Source organism: Ipomoea nil, unplaced genomic scaffold, assembly GCF_001879475.1.
Source record: "Ipomoea nil cultivar Tokyo-kokei standard unplaced genomic scaffold, Asagao_1.1 scaffold0519, whole genome shotgun sequence".
Lineage (NCBI taxonomy): Eukaryota > Viridiplantae > Streptophyta > Magnoliopsida > Solanales > Convolvulaceae > Ipomoea > Ipomoea nil.
In genome coordinates, this window is record NW_017616947.1 from 2,880,086 (window position 1) to 2,900,061 (window position 19,976).

A 19,976-nucleotide genomic window follows, 5' to 3' on the forward strand; every position below is an offset into this window, starting at 1 on the left:
TGAGGGACAACATTTACGCCACTCATAATTCAGGGGTGACATTGATAATTGGCATATTATAGAGGGACATTTTTTATAATTTTCCCTTTATACAATTATGTACATTTTTTATACAATCATGTATATCTTTTTTATACAATTATGTACATCCGAAACAGGAAATTTATGTATATTATGTTAAGAGTTGATGTTTATTATGTTAAAAGTTTATGTATATTATGTATTATGTTAGATTATATGTATTATCTTTTTTAAAAAAAGTATGTGTATTTTGTTATACAATTATGTACATTCATGTATACAATTCTGTGTATTCTAGTATAACATTATGTACATTTTTAAACATGGGATTTTTTTTAAGGAAAATTAACTGCCAAACACTGGTACGCGAAATTTCAAAAAAAATAAAAATAAAATTGAAATGACGTCGTTTTTTATCTGGACGCACAATGCAATGCGCATCGTGGTGTAGGATATAAATTGCCCACTTTAATACAAGCATCAAGATCTGGATATGTCCATATAAATCTAGATCAATGCGTATGTTGAAATGTCAACATTGATGGATTGATCGGTTTGAGATGCAATTGTGGTTGATTGTCTATCATATAACAGTAAAATAAAAAAAATTTATGAGATTTAAACATTTATGAACAATTCACTAATACTTGTATAGTTGTATATTTATTTTTCACTACTACTTATAAACACAGATTGCTTGTCTCCATAGATCCGAAGCAAAACACATATTCACCTTGTAAAAATAAAATAGGAATAAGGTTCAAATTGACCATTGAACATAATATGAAAATGTAATTAGGTCACTGAACGAAAAAAAAAGTGTAATTAGGACACTGAACACTCCAAATGTATGCAATTTCACCGGATAGCAGGTTACCTGCTTACGTAGCAGTTGAGTTTAAATAATTTTTAATAAATTTTAATAATAAATTTAAAAAACTTCAAAAAAAAATAAATAAAAAATAAAAAATAAAATAAAACAATGGCGGCCACACCGTCATTTTTTTTTAAAAAAATTTTAATTATTAAAAATGCCAACTCAACTGTCATTTAAGCAGGTAACCTGCTATCAGGTGAAAATACATTGATTTGGAGTGTTCAGTGGCATAATTGCATTTTTTTCGTTCAGTGATCTAATTGCATTTTCAGGTTACGTTCAGGGGCCAATTTGAACCTTATTCCAATAACTAGTTTTTTTACGCGCATTGCGCGATTGAGATAATGCCCAATGTTTTTTTTTTTTTTTTTTTTTTTTAAATAAGTACTTTAAAGTATATCAATACAAGATTATATTGGAATTGTTCATGCATAGATAATTGAATGTTGAATTTGCGTATTTAAATAGGTAATTCTAAGTTTTTTTTGAAAACCAAGGCAAACTAGATTTCATTAGCCAAATCAGGCAGAAGAAAAGGAGGTAGAACATCCCTCCAAGTAGAACGTGCTAAACTAGCACTTACATGCTTTGCTAAAGAGTGAGCCGCTTGATTCGCGACCCTACTAACAAAACTGATCTGAGTACCAGGCATAGAAGAAAGTAAACGAATACAAGAGTCTAACACTACTACACAACAGACTTTTAACGTCGGCTAAATAGAGCTTTTAACGTCGGCTATGTTCCGTAGTTGTTCTGGGCGACGTTGTAAATATTATCTATAACGTCGGCTATATAAATAGCCGACGTTATATATTATTTTTTTAAAAAATAAATAAACTTTACAACGTCGGCTAATAGCATTTAGCCGACGTTGTATAGTATTTTAAAAAAAAATTAAAATACTTACAACGTCGGCTAATAGCATTTAGCCGACGTTGTATAGTATTTTAAAAAAAATTAAAATACTTACAACATCGGCTAATAGCATTTAGCCGACGTTGTATAGTATTTAAAAAAAAAATTAAAATACTTACAACGTCGGCTAAATCCTATTAGCCGACGTTGTAGGTATTTTAATTTTTTATAAAATACCTACAACGTCGGCTATTAGCATTTAGCCGACGTTGTAAGTATTTTTTTTTTTAAATATTATACAACGTAGGCTAAATGCTATTAGCCGACGTTGTAAATGTTATTTATTTTTTTTAAAAAAATATATTCAACGTCGGCTATTACTTAATAGCCGATGTTGTATGTTTTTTTTTTTTAATATACAGTTTATTTGTCCATTTATACCCAAAAACCTGCTCAAATCTACTCACAACCACAACCACAACCACAACCACAACCTGCTCAATTATTGCACCACAACCACAACAAAAAATGTAGAATCTAATATTTATAATGAAACAAGTAATAAAAGTAATAAATCTCACAATTTGATACTAATTAATAATACAAGTTAACATTATCAAAAACTAATATCAATTTGTTCAATTTACATACTTAACCATACATCAACAAAGAAGTCGGCACATACGTCTCTTACTTGATCAATTTCTTGTTGAATGTAGCTCGATCTACCAACTCTCTCAACAATCTACAAAGTTGATAATTATTAAATAATTAGTAAGCTAGCATTTTTAAAATTAGAAACAGAAATGTATTATATTAAATTACATGCCTTATCCATTCCCGCACATGCTTCTTTGAAAAGAATTTCAAGCATGTATTTCATCACATAATATCCACATGCCGAACTTCCAACTTCTTGAGCACACTACATTTGAATTAAATTACATTTAAAATTTTATTTAATAAAAAACAATAAAATATATGTAGTTTTACAAATGTATAAAATACTTACCAAAACCTTAGTCCATTTTGGTGAACGAGTTGATCCATTGCTTCTCAACAACTTTGCTGAATTGACACACCTAAAATTATAAGAGATTAGTTTACATAAATACTTTATACTTTATTAATTATACATATTAATACTTATAAGTTCACATACTTTTCAACAATATCTTTGATGTCATCACGTGGCTGGCCTCCAATTGAATCAAACCAATAGATTTCATTAAGTTGAAGACAAATTGCCATCAACATCCAATGATCACTACAAATTAATAATGTATTAGTTGTAAGTAAATATAATATATAATAAAAGTGTATTATATATAAGTTATTTTATTTTAAACAATTAAAACTTACTTTAAAATATATGGCGCTAGATAGCATTGTTTTTGGCCATATTGCATGGTAACGTTGATATGCCCTGTCCGTTCATCTATAGAATTTGAAATTGGTTGAATGAAATGTGGATCTTAGAAGCCATATGTGGTCTTTGATGCCAAATCAAATTTGTCATAAAGACCCCTATTCAAAAGTACAATCAATAATATATATTAGTAATATAATAGATGAAATGAAAAATATTATATAAACAAATATAAGTAAAGAACTTAATTATTACCTTATAAAGAACTGCAATATGGAAACATCTAACGTCTCCATCCTTAAGAAACGCATAATCTCCAACGGGTCAAGTTGTAAGGGATAGTCAACATCGCCCACAATACCACGCTCCATCTTTATCACAAAATTTTCATCAAGTTTGCGAATAATTTTATATATCTTTAGACATCGAGGACTCAAAGAAGTCGGATCAGCTATATTCAGATCAGCAAAAGGTCGTTGCACACCGGAATCATAAGTCATTTGTACATGTTCAATATAACTAACAATTACTATTTTTAAAAAGTAAATTAAACACTATTTTAAAATCCAAAATTTTTTAAAATACATACCTCATCAACTTCAGTATACAACTCAACCAACTTCTTTGGCCAAATAATAAAGTTGTGCAATGCATCCCTTAACAGTTGAACCTCATCGGTATGGAAGGGTACCTTTGCACTTGACACGAGAATTTCAGTCACGGTGACCTTCACTTGATCCGCATGTATTTGTATCTCGTGAACCCTTTCGGCCTTGTAAACTGTCCCACGTGCAACTTTACATCTAATGGGATCTTCTAAATACAATTCACATCCGGCTCCTAACTGCATGAATTCATATTAAGAAATAGGTAAAATGTTTTTAATAAATAATAAGATTAGTTATAAATGATTACTTACGGCCGGTAAATCAGCAAAAGGGTCTGGAGAGCTTGCTTTTTCACTATGACCATGTGGTTGGACAGCTACACGCATGTCTTCCTCCTGCCTTGATGGTACAAGTTGAGCCGCTGGAGTCCTCATACTACTAATTTCATTCCTCATCTCTCGAATGACTGCTTGCAAGGATGTTTCATATTCCTCTCGGGCAACTGCTAACGCCTCAGCAACTGCTGTCTTAATCATATCTTTCATTTGTGGTGTAGACTGGCTTTGACGACGTTTTGCATGACCAAAGTAGCTTTTTAAGCCATGTGCTCTACCCATGGCTCTAACACGTCCGCAATGCTCATCTGTATCTATGGCACTAGACAATATATCTTGTGTACCGGACTCAACAAACTCTCCTTGAGAAGCTTGCAATGATAGCAAATCCTAACATATAAAAACAATATTTAATAATGATTACTAGCTATCTTAATAATGTAGAAAATTTTAAGATTTTACTTACAATCTTTTCCACGACCATTCTAGTCGCTTCGTTGTTGATATTTCCTGATTTGTTCATTCTTGTCCTCTTCCACTTTTCATGTCTAGCTGGCGGAGATGGAGGAACAACTACTGACGATGGATCTGATCTTGCAGCTTCTTCTTGTTCTTTCATCTTCTCATCCATCATAATCTTCTCCAATCTCTTATAGCCTCCTCGGGCTAAATGATGTGGATGAACATTCTTACTCCGTATTTCTTGATGTTTCTTTCTTGATTCCTACACAAAAAGAAAACATTAAGTAAAAATATATATCTTTAATATATTTGAGTTAATAAATAATTGATAGAAAAATTATAATATATACCTCAAACTCTGCAGTTTTATGCCGCTCCACGTACGTTTTCCATGTATTTGGATCAACGAATGTGTATTTTTGACATGGAGTATTCTTTATTGGGTCTTCATTATGGAATATGTAGTCTCTTTTCAATCTACTTTTAAAATCTCTCCATCGTTCACCCGCATATTTCATCAAAAAATCCTTCAGATCCGCATCATCAGTGGGAATATCATAAACGCTCTACAAGACAAGATTACTTATTAGAAACAAATTAAATACAATTAATTCAATAGTTTTATAAATAAGTTGCATACCATGATATCATCCCACACTAACGCTTTACTCTCTTCTAGGACCACTTTTCAATCTTTATATGTGATTGGAACTTTGCTCCGTGCAATCAACGCAAAGTAACTTTTGAATTGGGCGCTCCCTGCCCCAACAGCTTCGTGTTTACTATTAAATTGAACCACCAATTTCGTGTTTGTGTCACCACGCCCAGAAATTAATTTTGTCATAACGGTGGCACCCCTCTTCTTAGCTTTGGTATTAGTACCTTTAGCTTGGATGGTACTATCAACAAGGGGGGTCATTTGATGAATCCATATGCATGTTTAGCAAATAAATTATTAGTGAATTGACAAAAGAATAATATACATAAATATAACTGTAAATATTTAGATATAGTAAACACAAGAAGAAGTTAAAGCATTACAAATAATAATCAATTCTCCCATAGCCCTTCATGCATGCACTTCATCTATCTCATTATCTATAATAACTGGTAATAAACTTGAAGAAAAGGGTGGTATTTCCTCAATCTCATAACTAACATCTTCATTCCCTTCACCAGTAATTTGTCTCTTTCCATGAAGAACAACATACCATTTTTTATCACTAGGATCAGTAACAAAAAATACTTGTTTTGCTTGAGATGCCATTATGAATTGCTCATTTTTGTGACCTTCCCTGTTCAAATCGACAAGTGTAAACTCTAACTCATCAGCTTTAACACCGTGTTTACTATCTACCCATTTACATCGGAACATCGGCACTTTGAACTGAACATAATCAACCTCCCATATTTCTTCAATCACACCATAATATGACAACTCTGCAATGACCGGATTTTTATCTTTCGAACTACTGAAGTGCACTGAATTTGCAACGAAAGAAACTCCACTGTTTTGCATAGTGCTCTTTTCATCTTGTTTTTTTTTTTTTTTTTTTTTTTTTTTTTTTTTTTTTTTTTTTTGTATAAAAAGAAAATCCATTTATATCATATCCAGTATAACATATGACTTGCATACAAGGACCATGAGCTAACCATCGTACTGTTTCAGAATAGTTAGTAGCACTCAGAACTTTATTCTTGAACCAACTAATAAAAGTACGATTATGTTCGCTCACAATCCACATGTTTGTCTTTCTTGGATTTTGCTCTTTAATCAATGCCTTGTGCTCATCTAAATATGGCTCGACTTCACTTGTATTATGCAAGATGTACAAATGTGCTTCCTCAATATCTTCACGAGGCATACCGGCTACTTTGCGTCCTCGAGTACCTTTCCCAGCACTTCTTCCTTCATGTCGATACTTAGAAAGACCAATAGCTTCTACCCCCGCCAAATATTCAATACAAAATTCAGTTACCTCCCCAGCAATATAGCTTTCAACAATAGATGCTTCTGGTCGATATCGGTTCCTCACATAACCTTTTAAGACTTTCATGTACCATTCAAATGGGTACATCCACCTCAAAGAAGCAGGACCGCACTGTTTGATCTCTCGCACCAGATGTACAACCAAATGAACCATGACATCAAAAAATGACGGTGGAAAATACATCTCCAACTGACACAATGTAACAATAATGCCATTTTGCAATTCATCTAGTTTGTCTGGATCAATCACTTTTCCACAGATAGCATTGAAAAAGAAACAAAACCTTATAATAGTATATCTCAACTTTTTGGGCAATATACCTCTAACAGCCACTGGCAATAGTTGCTGCATTAAGGCATGACAATCATGAGATTTCAATCCCACCAATTTTAAATCTTGCATATTCACAAGTGTTCTAATATTTGATGAGTACCATTGTGGTACCTTGACTCCACGTAAACACTCACAAAAACTTATTTTCTCCTTTCTTGATAAAGTATGAGCAGCTGGAGGCAAATATGTCTTCTTATCCCCTTGGCGTGGAGCTAATGTTGCTCTTATGTTCATTTCAATCAAGTCTAATCTAGCATTGAGTCCATCTGTAGTCTTACCTTTTATATCTAAAAGAGTTCTAACAAGACTATCACACACATTTTTCTCCACATGCATCACATCAATACTATGTCTCACATCTAATGTCTTCCAATATGGAAGATAAAAAAATATGGATTTCTTTTTCCATGGACTCTTTTCATTTGGAGGTACCTCAACATTAGCTCTTAACCTCTTACCTCTTTGAGATTTAAGCTTTTGAGTTTTACCAAAAGTAACATTTATACCTTTTACACGTTCATAAACTTCAATCCCAGTCATTGGTTGTGGAGCATCTGTATAGTCTTGTTGCTCATTGAAAGCCTTTTTTAATCTCCTGTAAGGGTGAGCTCTATCAAGAAACCTTCGGTGACCCAAGTAGACTGCCTTTCTGCCATGGACAAGTTGTGTATAACATGTATTATCTTCACATATAGGGCATGCCTTATGTCCTTTGACACTATACCCAGCCAGGTTTCCATAAGCTGGAAAGTCATTGATTGTGCAAAAAAGCATAGCATGCAACTTAAAATTCTCTTTCAGGTAGGCATCAAACACTAACTCACCTTCATCCCACAATTTTTTCAAGTCATCAATCAAAGGTGCCAAAAAGACATCTATATCATTACCAGGTTGTTTTGGGCTAGAAATCATCAAGGACAGTAATATATATTTGCGTTTCATACACAACCAAGGAGGTAGATTATAAATCACTAACATAACTGGCCACGAGCTATGCTTGCTACTTAGGTTCCCGTGAGGGTTTATACCATCTGTACAAAGGCCAAGTCTAAGATTTCTGGACTCATTGCCAAATTCAGGAAAAACATTATCAAAGGTTTTCCATTGAGTAGAATCAGTTGGGTGTCAAAGCTTGCCATCGAAAATTTTTTGATCTGCATGCCATGTTAAGTTTTTCGCGTCGCTTGGATTTGCAAACGTACGCTTAAATCTTGGAAGAATTGGGAGATACCACATAACTTTAGCTGGTGGCCCTTTCGAACTTGCCTTACCAACAACATGCTCTCTTATTTTTTACCGAGATGCCCCACAGATCGGACATGCATTCAATTCTTTGTAATCATTCCTAAACAATATGCAATCGTTAGGACAAGCATGTATCTTTTCATACTCCATACCCATGGGACACATAATCTTCTTTGCATCATATGTACTCTTCGGGAGTCCATTATCTTCTGGAAGCATATCGTTTATTAAATCAAGTAAAGCAGTAAAGCTCTTGTTGCTCCATCCATTCCCAGTTTTTAAGTTGAATAATTTCAAAACTGCAGATAAGCAAGTATATTTACTACCCCCGGGCCATAAAGGCGGTTTTGAATCATTTAATAATTCATCCAACTCATTTGATCGATTTGTGAACTCTTCTCCAACATCACGGAACATTTCGTCCAACCTATCTTCAGACTCATCATCTTCATTTGCTTCGTTGTCAACATACATGTTAGATGTACTAGTCTCTCTTCCTCCTTCACTGTGCCATATCCATTTTGTATAATTTAGATTAATTTCATCACAAATTAGATGATCATATATGTCCTTGGCACTTAATAGTTTTAGATTACAACATTTCTTACAAGGACACCAAAACGTTGCATCTTTATTTGGAAGATGACGTTTTGCAAACTCTATAAATTCTCTAACTCCGGCTTCATATTCCGTACTCAACCGAGAAGTTTTCATCCAACTTTTATCCATCACAAGTCAATCTAGAATAATATTAATTCCAACAAAAATTTTGTTAACATTGATTCAACTCTATCTAAAATAATTGTTGTGGTGAAAATAGACTAGTAATTACAAATATATACAAATAAACCCTAAAACGCAAATAAATTGACTCCCCTTTTTCTGCTTGAGGTTACAAGTGTATGTTCAAGTTTTAAAAGCTAAAAAAGGATATCCTCTGTGTGCAATGCTTTTCCAAAAAAAATGTAATAAAAAGAGGAATATCTCATTGAAATGTTAGACATTTAAATAGTTAAAATAAATTACTTAAAATCCAAGTATATTAACACTAACAATTTTAAATCTTAAAAGTAAATTTTAAAATACTTATAGAGCTGTGTGCACTGTTCAGGTATCATTCTAGTTTAATATAACAACAATAATCTTATATTGTTAGAACATATGCCAACTTCCAAATAGTTTCCATCCATTTCCCTTTTCCTTAAGACTTGGTTAACATATTCTAAAATGGCCTTCTTGTGGTCTTACAAAATGTTTCAATACAAAAAACACAATAAAAGAAAAAAAGAATAACAAAACAAAACAAAAAGCAAAAAAATAGCCCATTTATTATGATAGTTAATGCTATTTTAATTTTTAAGTTTGTGCCTCAATTCAAAATATTATTATGATAGTTAATGCTATTATTATGCACAAATAGGCATGGCAACTGACTCCCCTTTTTCTGCTTCATTTAAAGCCTGTTCATGTTTCATTCCTTAAAGCTAAGTTGACTAGAAGAGACCAACAAATTTTCTTCTAAATTAAAGCATTTAAAAAAAAGGTTCAGTGTGTCCATGTGGATCCACAAAGTCGAGAAAGTGATTCTTACTCGTAAATATCATACAGCAAGGTTACTAGTTTTATAATATCATTTTCTATAAATTGACTAAAATTCAAAATTAATCAACAATAATTACAAATATATACAAATAAACCCTAAAATGCAAATAAATTGACTAAAATTCAAAATTAATCAATAAAACATACAAATATATACAAACAAACCCTAAATTGCAAATAAATTTAATAAAATTCGAAAATAATTAATAATAATTAAAAAAAATATAAAACTTACCGGGATATGGCTCCGTTGATGGCTGGCGGCGGCGGCGGCGGAGGGCAGGGCCGGTGTGAGACGGTGCGTCGGCGGGGAGGAGAGTGTGAAGCGGCGGCGGGGAGGAGAGCGTGAAGCGGCGGCGGCGGGGAAGGAGTGCGTCGGCGATGTGGACGATGCAGCGGGGTGGAAGACGGCGGCGAGATGCAGCGGGGTGGATGACGTCGGGGAGTTGCAGCGGCGGCGGAGGCGGTGGGAAGAAGATCGATGTGGTGGGGATGGCGGAGGAGATGGAAGAGATGGAAGATGGGGATCGCGACCGTTCTCAGATCTGATAGCTATTTGACCATTCTCAGGCTATTAATAAACTTTATAACGTCGGCTAATACATTTAGCCGACGTTATAAAGTAAAAAATTAAAAAAAAATAAATTAGAAAGAATACGACGTCGGCTAAATAGTTAGCCGACGTCGTATTCTTTTTATTTTTTTTAGTATATAACGTCGGCTAAATCCTTTTAGCCGACGTTTATATAAATAATTTTTGTTTTTTTTTTAAATAATAAAAACTTACGACGTCGGCTATTAATACAGCTGACGTCGTAAGTTATATATTTATTTTATATTATTATTTTATATTTATAACGTCGGCTATTACAAAGAGCCGACGTTATAAACCTAATTATTAAAAAAAAATTAAATGTTTTTAACGTCGGCTATGTATATAGCCGACGTTAAAGACCCGACGTTGTATGTGAATTCTGTAGTAGTGTAAATTAAAGCCAACATAAGATCGAAATGAGCTAATATTGCTAAGACATGAAATAAAAACTGAACAATCATTGTAAACTTTAACCATTGAGGTAATTCTAAGTTTATGTACAAATGCAAGATATATAGTCAAGATTGATTATAATTGTGAATAAAATAATTGTATAAGTACGGTTGAAACCAAATACGAGACATGGGAGAGCAAATAAAAATTAGGGCATAAAATATGAAATATATACTAATATTGAAGAGCTAACTGTTGATTGCCAAACAAGGACATTGCGAGGTAGTTTCCCACTTCAATTTGTTGTGTGATTTGAATACTTTTTTTTTTGTCAATAAATCCCCCAGTAGTTAATATGATTGGCTTAATTATTATTTTTTTTAAAACAATTATTATTATTATTATTATTATTGTTGTTGTTGTTGTTGTTGTTGTTGTTGTTGTTATTGTTGTTGTTGTTGTTGTTGTTATTATTATTATTATTATTATTATTATTATTATTATTATTATTATACCCTTAGGTTATTTTACATGTTAATCTAAACAGCTAATTTTTTCAAATATCTTTTTACCAACAGTTAATATAATTCGCTGGTCAAATCCGCTAATGCTAACCACTAACTGCTAATTGTCAAACATGGACATTCATATATCTTATGGAGTATTAGTATAGTAAGTCATTTTACATGTTAATCTAAACCGCTAATTTTTTCAAATATCTTTTTGCCAACCGTTGATATAATTCGCTGGTCAAATCCACTAATGCTAACCGCTAACTGCTAATTGTCAAATATGCACATTGATATATCTTATTAGTATAGTAGAAATAAAGCCTTCAAAAAAAAATATATATAAAACAAATTAACATGGACAGGGATGATATGATTATGAAAGAAAAAACATAGAAAGGGTGTGTTCTATGTTTTTTTCTTTAATTCACTTTCTCATCTCTCAACTATAGAGTCAACGACCATGGCCGACGCTCTCATCTCCAGTGTTGTGGAACAGCTGATCGAAATCCTGAAGCACCAAGCCCAGGAGCTAAAAAGAACTTTAGGTGTGGAGAAGGAGATCGCAAACCTCTCATCAAAGCTCGAGAAAATCAGGGAAGTACTGGATGATGCAGAGAAGAGAAGCATTAAGGAAAAGGGCATCAAGCTCTGGATCGAAAATATCAAAGACTTCTCCCAAGTGGACGATGTTCTGGACGAGTGGAGAACCAGAACTCTGAGACAACAGATCGAGAGTTCAGCTCCAGTAAGGGGTAGAAAGGTAAGTCTCAGCTCTTTCCTGCCTTCGCGTTTCCATTACAAAAGGTTTGCTATGCATCGAGACATCGCCAAGAAAATAAAGGAGCTTGATTCAACACTTGATCGGATTACGAAAGAGAAAGATCAGTTCAAATTTGATTATGCATCTATAACACACACTTGTGCAGCATCACACTCTGATCAAGAATTGATGCGAGTCACCACTGCGTTTGATGTGGATGCGTCTGAGATTCAAGGTAGGAAATCTGATGCCAGTGCTTTAATAAGCAAGTTAGTGGAGAATTCTGGAGAAGACGAAGCAAGAAATGGAAATGGCCCCCCTGTGATTTCCATAGTGGGCACGGGAGGAATAGGGAAAACTACCCTTGCTCAACTAGTCTTTGGGGATGAAAAGATCAAGACTCATTTTGATGAAAGGGTGTGGATTTGTGTTTCCGACCCCTTTGACCAGATCAAGATTGCAAAAGCCATTGTTGAGTCAACCACTAAAAGCTCCACAGATCTGTCTCAATTGCATGTATTACTGGAAAAAGTCCAAAGCATTTTGTCTGGAAAAAGGTTCCTACTTGTGATGGATGATGTGTGGACAGAGCAGTCTGCAAAGTGGGAGCCATTGAAGAACTCTCTCAAGGATGGACTCCCCGGGAGTAGAATCTTGGTGACCTCAAGGAGTGAGAGGGTTGCTAGAATGATGGGAAGTGCGTATCTGCATCAGTTGGATCTAATATCTGACGAGGAAGCTTGGTTGTTGCTTAGCAGGAAAGCATTTTCCGGGAGAAGGGAAGAGGATTGTGAGAAACTGAAAGAAATTGGTCAGAAAATTGCTCAAAAGTGCAAAGGACTGCCACTTGCTGCTAGGGTCATGGGAAGCCTGCTACGTTTCAAATACACTGAAGACGATTGGCAAAATGTTTTAGACAATAAAATTTGGGAGTTGGATGAAGTGGTAACAAACCTCTTCCCTCATTTGTATCTAAGCTATAATGATTTGACCCCAAAGATGAAGCAATGTTTCTCATACTGTGCTGTCTTTCCCAAAGATTATGAAATAGAGGTAGATAAGCTCATCAGAATTTGGATGGCACAAGGTTATGTGACGATGGAATCAAAAGGCAGGGAGTTATTTGGGGGTTTAGCAATGCGCTCTTTCTTCCAAGATTTTGAGAAAGATGACGTGGATTCCAACATTATCATATATTGCAAAATGCATGACATAGTGCATGATTTTGCCCAGTTTCTTACCAAAAATGAATTCTACAATATTGACCAGCACGAGGATGATGTCAGAATTAAAAATCTACGTCATTTGTCATGGCAGAACACTGGTAGGAATATGAATCTCACTGCTTCCATTCGTGATGTTGGAAAACTTCGCAGCTTTTTTGGTGAACGCCTTTCTCCTGAAGAACTTATTCCTGATTTGTTCAATGGTCTGAAATCTGTGAGACTATTAGGATTGCATCGGTGTAAGTTGCAAGAACTCCCAAAGGAGATAGGAAATTTGCTTCATCTAAGGTACATTGATTTAAGTAGGAGTGGTGTAGAGGAGTTACCGGATGCAATTTGTTCTTTATATAACTTGCAAACTTTAGATCTTAGACATAATGATTTTTCTAAGTTGCCCGAAGGGATTGGAAATTTGAGTCAGCTAAGGTACATTAATTTAAGTTATTGTAAACAAATGGAGGAGTTACCGGATGCAATTTGCTCTTTGTATAACTTGCAAACTTTAGATCTTGAGAGATGTGAAGGTCTTTCCAGACTACCCAAAGGGATTGGCAATTTGATAAACTTGAGACACCTTAACATCAATGGCACCTATAGGCTGGAGATGATGCCCCTAGGTATTGCAAAGCTAACTCAGCTTTGTAGTTTAAGTGATTTTAAGGTGGGGAAAGAGCAAGTAAGTTAGGATACATGGAGAAGCTGAACCAACTCAAAGGGGAGCTGTCCATAATTTTTTTGTGCGATCTGAATAACGCAGCAGATGTGGAGGAAGCAAAGAAAGCAGAATTGAGAAACAAAAAGCACATCAAAGAATTGTATTTGAATTTCAGTCAGGGACGGGGAGTCGATGTGGGAATAGATGTGATGGAAGCTCTGAAACCACCTCCGGAACTGCAAACCTTGACACTTAATTGGTACAAAGGACCCCACTTCCCTTCCTGGATTACACTGTCCCTTGATAATCTACGGATTCTTCGTATCAGGGATTGCTTAAATTGTTCATCTTTGCCTCCATTAGGTAAACTGCCTTCTCTGGAGACTCTTTGGATAGGGGACATGAAAGATTTAAGATATGTAGGGAGTGAGTTTTTGGGAGTAGCAGAAGTAGGTGCTGTTGCTTTTCCAAAGTTGAAGAAACTGGGGTTCCGTAATTGTCCAGAGTGGGAGGAGTGGGAAGACTTCAAAGAAGAAGCAACAATAATAATAATGCCATGCATCAGGGAGTTGAAACTAATTGGTTGCAGCAAACTTAAGACAGTGCCACATCACCTCTTAACTAGGCTGGAGTCTTTGATTATCTACAACTGTCTGAGTCTCAAAGTTGATAGATCGAGTGAAATATGTGACAGTCGTACGTACTTGTTGTAACCTTATCTCATGCTTACTAAGTTAATAGTCGAATCAACTTGATCATTTGAACAAAAACGTACTATCAAGTCTATCTCTTTTACGCTTTGAATCTCTACTATTTTGTATAACTATTCGATTTGATGTGAATGTGTGAAGTAAATATATCTTGAGTTTTTGTTATACCTATTTATGATTATTAAAGCGTACGTGTTTTAATAATTTTCTATAATATAAATGATTTTATTTGCAAGTTGTGTAATTTACAAAGCTATGTTTTGAGGAGTTGTTATCATATAATTTCTGACTATTGACTTGAGCAAGGTATTCTTTGACATGTATATTTTATGACTTGGGCCACTAATGTATGTACTACAAGAATTTTTTTTTTTTTTTTTAAATCATCATAAAAGATTTATAGTACTTGGTGAGAGATTTCTTATTGCGGCCTTTCATTATTTCTTTCATAGGATGAAAGCAAATAATGATGGGATAAAATACCATCATTAATAAGCATACATTGAGAATTCATTTACCATCCCAACCTCTCGCTTTCCCTGACACGAAAACAATTTTTGTTATATGGTCACCTAATGGATGCATCGCATATCCATAATGTTTTATTAAAGGTGAAGTGTGTATAGTGTAGCATATGAAAAATGATAGATGTATTCTCATGGAGTATAACTCACTTCAACGTGTACAAATTTTATTGGATAAAGAAAATTGAAAGAATAAAAACAATGGCCACTATGTTTTTAGATCTATTAGAATGTACACCTCAGTACAAAGTATAAAATGAGAGTATGTGTATTATTCATCTGGGTCTATTTGCATGAGGTGAGGTTTAGAATTTCTGGTGGGAGTATTCCTCTATATTAAGACTCTACTACACAAATTGCAGCTCAAAGATTTAGTCGTTAGAACAGAATTTGAAGGTTTTTTTTGAAAGTTACTGGCTCTATTACATTGTAGTATCTGTTCATATACTTTCTCAACCTACTGAAACACAAAGAACCAATAACGCCTCCACTGAGGCTTGAACTCATAATCTTCCAAATGGAAGTCCAACCTGGATACCATTAGACCACATAGTCCTGGTCCCTTCAACTTATTTGATTTGTATTATGTATAAAATAGTTGGATTGTTGTTCAAATAAATATTATATATATATTATACTTATAAATTAAAAAAAAAAATTGAAAAAGAAAAAACTTATAGTTGGATTGTTGTTCAAATAAATATTATATATTATACTTATAAATTTTTAAAAAACTGAAAAAGAAAAAACTTATACTCCACATATTTCATGTCAGTATGACATTATTTATTTATTTATCATCTCGCTTAACATTGAAGTTTACCAAACACTTCTAATCGCATCCATCTAGTATGGTAGTTTTTAGTTTTTAGTTTTTCAATTTTCAGCAAATTTTTTCAACTATCAATTAGTTTTTCAATTACGTATCCCAAATAGAGTATATTACTATGATACTATCTCAATGAGGTGATTATTATAAACAATTATTATTTTTATTAATATTATAGAAAAAAATTGGGAAAATGACATGCAGTAGAAAGGGTGGTGTGTTTGTGTTTAGAGCTATTGCTATTCCAAATGCTTTTTAAGCAATTACTTAAAAAAAAAAAAAAAAACATTTTAGGGCGCAGTAGAATGTGCTTCCAAAGTAGCTAAGACCAACAAATGCAATTAAAATTCATTTTTAGATTTTTTTTTGTCATGCAATGTAGGATAGGTGGAGAGAGAGAGAGAAAAAAAAAAAAGGGTGGGGGGAGGGGGGGATGCCAAAAAGATGTGACCTAGTGGACGCACATCGTTGCCTAGACGCAATGTACACATTTAGTTTTTTTTTTTTTTTTTTTTTTTTTTTTTTTTTTTTTTTTTTTTCAATTTTAAAAAATCATGAAAATAAGTATCGTATTGGAAGATTTGGTTTTATTATTATTTTTTTCTCTTACTTGGCCTCTCTCGTCCGCAGCTTGATCTCTTAGTCACATAAACAAAAATTTTAACTTTTTTTTTTATACCAATGGAAATACTCTAAGTAGAAAAAGAACCAAAACATTTTGTAAATGAAATAATAATTTTACTCACTATTTATAAAAATAGTACAGAGAATATTGCTGATTTATAATATTTAATATTTTTATTATTAGATATTGCGAAATTTTTCACTATTTTACATTAAAAATGAAAAATATTTTTGTACTAAAGTTTTGTATGCATAACATAGTGCTTAATTAATAACGTACGAGCATGGTATACGATTAAATGTGTCTCCTATAATTAGTGTATACTCATAACACCTTGTGATCTAATAAAAGACATTAATAACATGTACACAATTAAATAATTCGTGAAAACTTTTAGCCATAATTTATCAGTCAAAGTCTAGTTTGTTTAACCAATTTAGCTATTTGATTAGTCAAAGAAGCTAATATGAATGTTTTGTTCTTTGGAGAACTTGCAAACTTTAGTTCTCGAAAGATGTGAGTGTCTTTCTAGACTACCTGAAAGGATTGGAAATTTGCTTGAGTAATTGGGTCAATTTAGCTATTTGATTAGTCAAACAAGTTAATATGAATGTCATGTCTAAGCTTGTGCTTAGGGCTATTAATGTATGCACAACAAGAAATTTGTAATTGGGTTAATCCAATTAAGGTGCAATGTTGTGGTCCCATACGAGATGAGGTTTTGAAGGGTCATTATACTGTGGACCGCGGTGTACGTGCGCTGCGGTCAAAACGGCACCGTTTCTTTAAGTAAAGAAACGGCACGCCGTTACTGATAACGGAGCGCGCATTTTTTTTATGTGTTAATTACCAACTGAAATTACAGTGTATCTAAACTGACACTACAGTGTATCTAAACCGACATTGCCTCACGTATTATTTTATATATTATCAAATCAGACTGCAGTTATATCAAAATTATATTGTAGTTGTGGTGAATTGAAATTGCAATGTATATAAAAATGAAACTTAATAACATTTCACATAGTTGAGTGTATATTGTGCAATGAAGTTGTAGTTATATCGAAATGATCATGTAGTTGTGTTTTAATGAAACTATAGTGTATATAAAATAAAATTAAATAACATTTTCACATATTTGATTGTATAAAATATAATATTAAAAGGGAAGATGAAGGGATTGAAGAAATAATGACCATTATGTTAATATTTATAACACTTCCCCTTGGCCATTATTTAACCACACTCATGCCTCGTTAAAAACCTCTCTAGAAAAACCCAGTGGGAAAAATCTAGACGAGGAAAAGAGTACACGAAGTATGTCAAACCATGTGTTGCACCGGTTGCCTCATTAAAAACCTTAGCCTAAGAAAATCCAGTGGGGGAAAAAAAAAACATAGCTAAGGAAAATAGTACATTCATAAGCCTTCCGGGCATAATCTTCAAGATTTCAAGGGTCTTCAGGACTATCCACTCAAGTGCACCAACATCGGTTATCTCATTAAAAACCTTAGCCTAAGAAAACCCTATGGGGAAAAACTTAGCTAAGGGAAAAAGAGTATAACCATATGCTTTCGGAGCATAATCTTCAGGATTTCAACAACCTTCTAGATTGTCCATTCCAGTGCAGCTAGGGGTTGTCGCTCCCCCTGAAGATGACAATCTCCTAAGCCTACGCATCCCAATTTTATGAACATATTACCCAAAACTGGATGTAGGCAGAGACTTAGTGAACATATCTGCAAGATAGTTCACTCGGGCAAACTTTCTCAACAAGAATTTTATCACTCTTCTAGAGTTCATGTGTGTAGAAGGATTTAGGTGCAATATGTTTTGTAAGGTTCCCCATACACAATCTTATTTGTCCTCATATGGGACATTGGGGGTAAAAATATAACATAACTAGTTTTGGACTTGGCATCATAAGGATCAAATAAAAGAGCCAGTGCCCAAGTAGCCCATCAAAACCACATATTGGTTTCTCACATAAACATCAAAATCTTTATACCTCGAAGGTGTTGGAGGATATGTTAAATACCATTCCAATTTTCATTGTAGGGGGAAGCACTAAACGTTGCTACCAATTTCATCGCAAATTCAATATCAGGCCTGGTGCGATTATGGAACTTCTAGTTAAACAATAGTGCTCCAATAGCAATGAAGTAATGGACTTCCAGTCCCTAAATATCCTCGATCATTATTATCTTCGAGTCTAAATGGTCCTTTATCTACTTCAAGAGATTATTGGATAACCATTTGTGTGAAAATAATACTTATCCATATAAAACATCTTCAAGACATTTTTTAAGTAGGCTAACTGGTGTATAAAACTTCTTCAAGGAGAAGCTCGATCTTCAGGTCGAGACAATACTTGGATTTTCAAGTCTTTTATTTCAAAACTCCATCTTTCGGTATGAGCTGATATCACCAAGTTCTATATGTGTCAATGATATTTAAATAATCAATAACGACTGAGATGATAAATAAATAACTTTATTAGCAATTCGTTAACGGACACATAATGGTACATATTATTTGCATATTCCTTCTTCGGGAGGAAAACACTCAGTCAATAATATTCAAGTCATACAAAGACTTTAGTAGTTGAATGATACACGTTGCCATTTTCACTTTTCTCATTTCTAAAGTGTTGAATCCATCAGGGATTTACAAAAAAATATTAGTATCTAATGACCCATAAGTTTGCGGTTATGACCGATCATCAACTGCATATCTAAATTTATAATTCACTACCAATAATGTTAATTTGCGGAACGTAATGCCATTTGTTGTGGGAGGCAACATTTGATCAAAATCAATTCAGGATCTCTGCGTAAACCCTTAAGTTACCAATCTCGCTTTATATCATACCACCATATTGTTTGTATTTCTCTTTTGTGCAAATACCCATTTGTAACCTTCAGGGTTAACATTAATTGGTGTACACGTTATAAAGAGAATACAGTTTTAGCGAGCTGAGTTGTACATGCCTTAATTGCTCATTTATACATTAAAAAATTAGGACACTACTGGTGCCTAGCTCTGGAACCAGATTCTCATATATTGAGAGCAATTTATAAAGGCAATTCTGTTGTCGACAACTATAACATTTTCATAATTTTCTCCCATATATATATATATATATATATATATATATATATATATATATATATATATATATATATATATATATATATAAAATAATGGCGATTTCTAATTCAACCAGACTCTAGACATTTCCCAAAGATATTTTTATCTGGTTGTTTTGCATTCCCAGTATTATGATTTTAGGTGCACCTATAATTTTACTAGGGTTTTTCGCCTTCTGGACGAATATCTTCAGGACATACTTCTTTAAGTGATTTCAAGAGTGACGAAATTTTCTACTGGTTTTAGCTTTATGTGGATTCTTATCTTTTATACCAACATGTCTCCACGCTTCTGGCATC

At 33.6% G+C, this 19,976-nt stretch overlaps 3 protein-coding genes across 5 annotated transcripts; 1 reads left to right on the forward strand and 2 right to left on the reverse strand.

The window, feature by feature from the left end:
- Positions 1-1,400: 1,400 nt before the first annotated feature.
- On the reverse strand, positions 1,401-3,004 carry LOC109174084. The gene is made up of 6 exons (XM_019323371.1): positions 2,916-3,004; positions 2,766-2,835; positions 2,583-2,678; positions 2,415-2,498; positions 2,203-2,247; positions 1,401-1,535 (listed from the first exon to the last, which is right to left on the reverse strand). Exons 1-6 carry the CDS (start codon positions 3,002-3,004, stop codon positions 1,401-1,403), a joined length of 519 nt encoding a protein of 172 aa, XP_019178916.1.
- A 2,592-nt stretch (positions 3,005-5,596) lies between these two features.
- On the reverse strand, positions 5,597-8,570 carry LOC109174085. Its single transcript, XM_019323372.1, has 5 exons — positions 8,149-8,570; positions 7,676-7,752; positions 7,284-7,594; positions 6,164-6,863; positions 5,597-6,009 (listed from the first exon to the last, which is right to left on the reverse strand). Exons 1-5 carry the CDS (start codon positions 8,568-8,570, stop codon positions 5,597-5,599), a joined length of 1,923 nt encoding a protein of 640 aa, XP_019178917.1.
- Positions 8,571-11,626: 3,056 nt separating this feature from the next.
- LOC109174100 (putative disease resistance protein RGA4) lies at positions 11,627-14,426 on the forward strand. Of its 3 annotated transcripts, XM_019323392.1 has the most exons (3): positions 11,627-11,927; positions 11,958-13,653; positions 13,726-14,426. In XM_019323392.1, exons 1-3 carry the CDS (start codon positions 11,659-11,661, stop codon positions 13,867-13,869), a joined length of 2,109 nt encoding a protein of 702 aa, XP_019178937.1. In that variant the 5' UTR covers positions 11,627-11,658; the 3' UTR covers positions 13,870-14,426. The 3 variants fall into 3 exon arrangements, with proteins under 3 accessions (XP_019178937.1, XP_019178935.1, XP_019178936.1); XM_019323390.1 differs by having other exon boundaries at positions 11,958-14,426; XM_019323391.1 differs by having other exon boundaries at positions 11,627-11,915; positions 11,958-14,426.
- Positions 14,427-19,976: the final 5,550 nt, after the last annotated feature.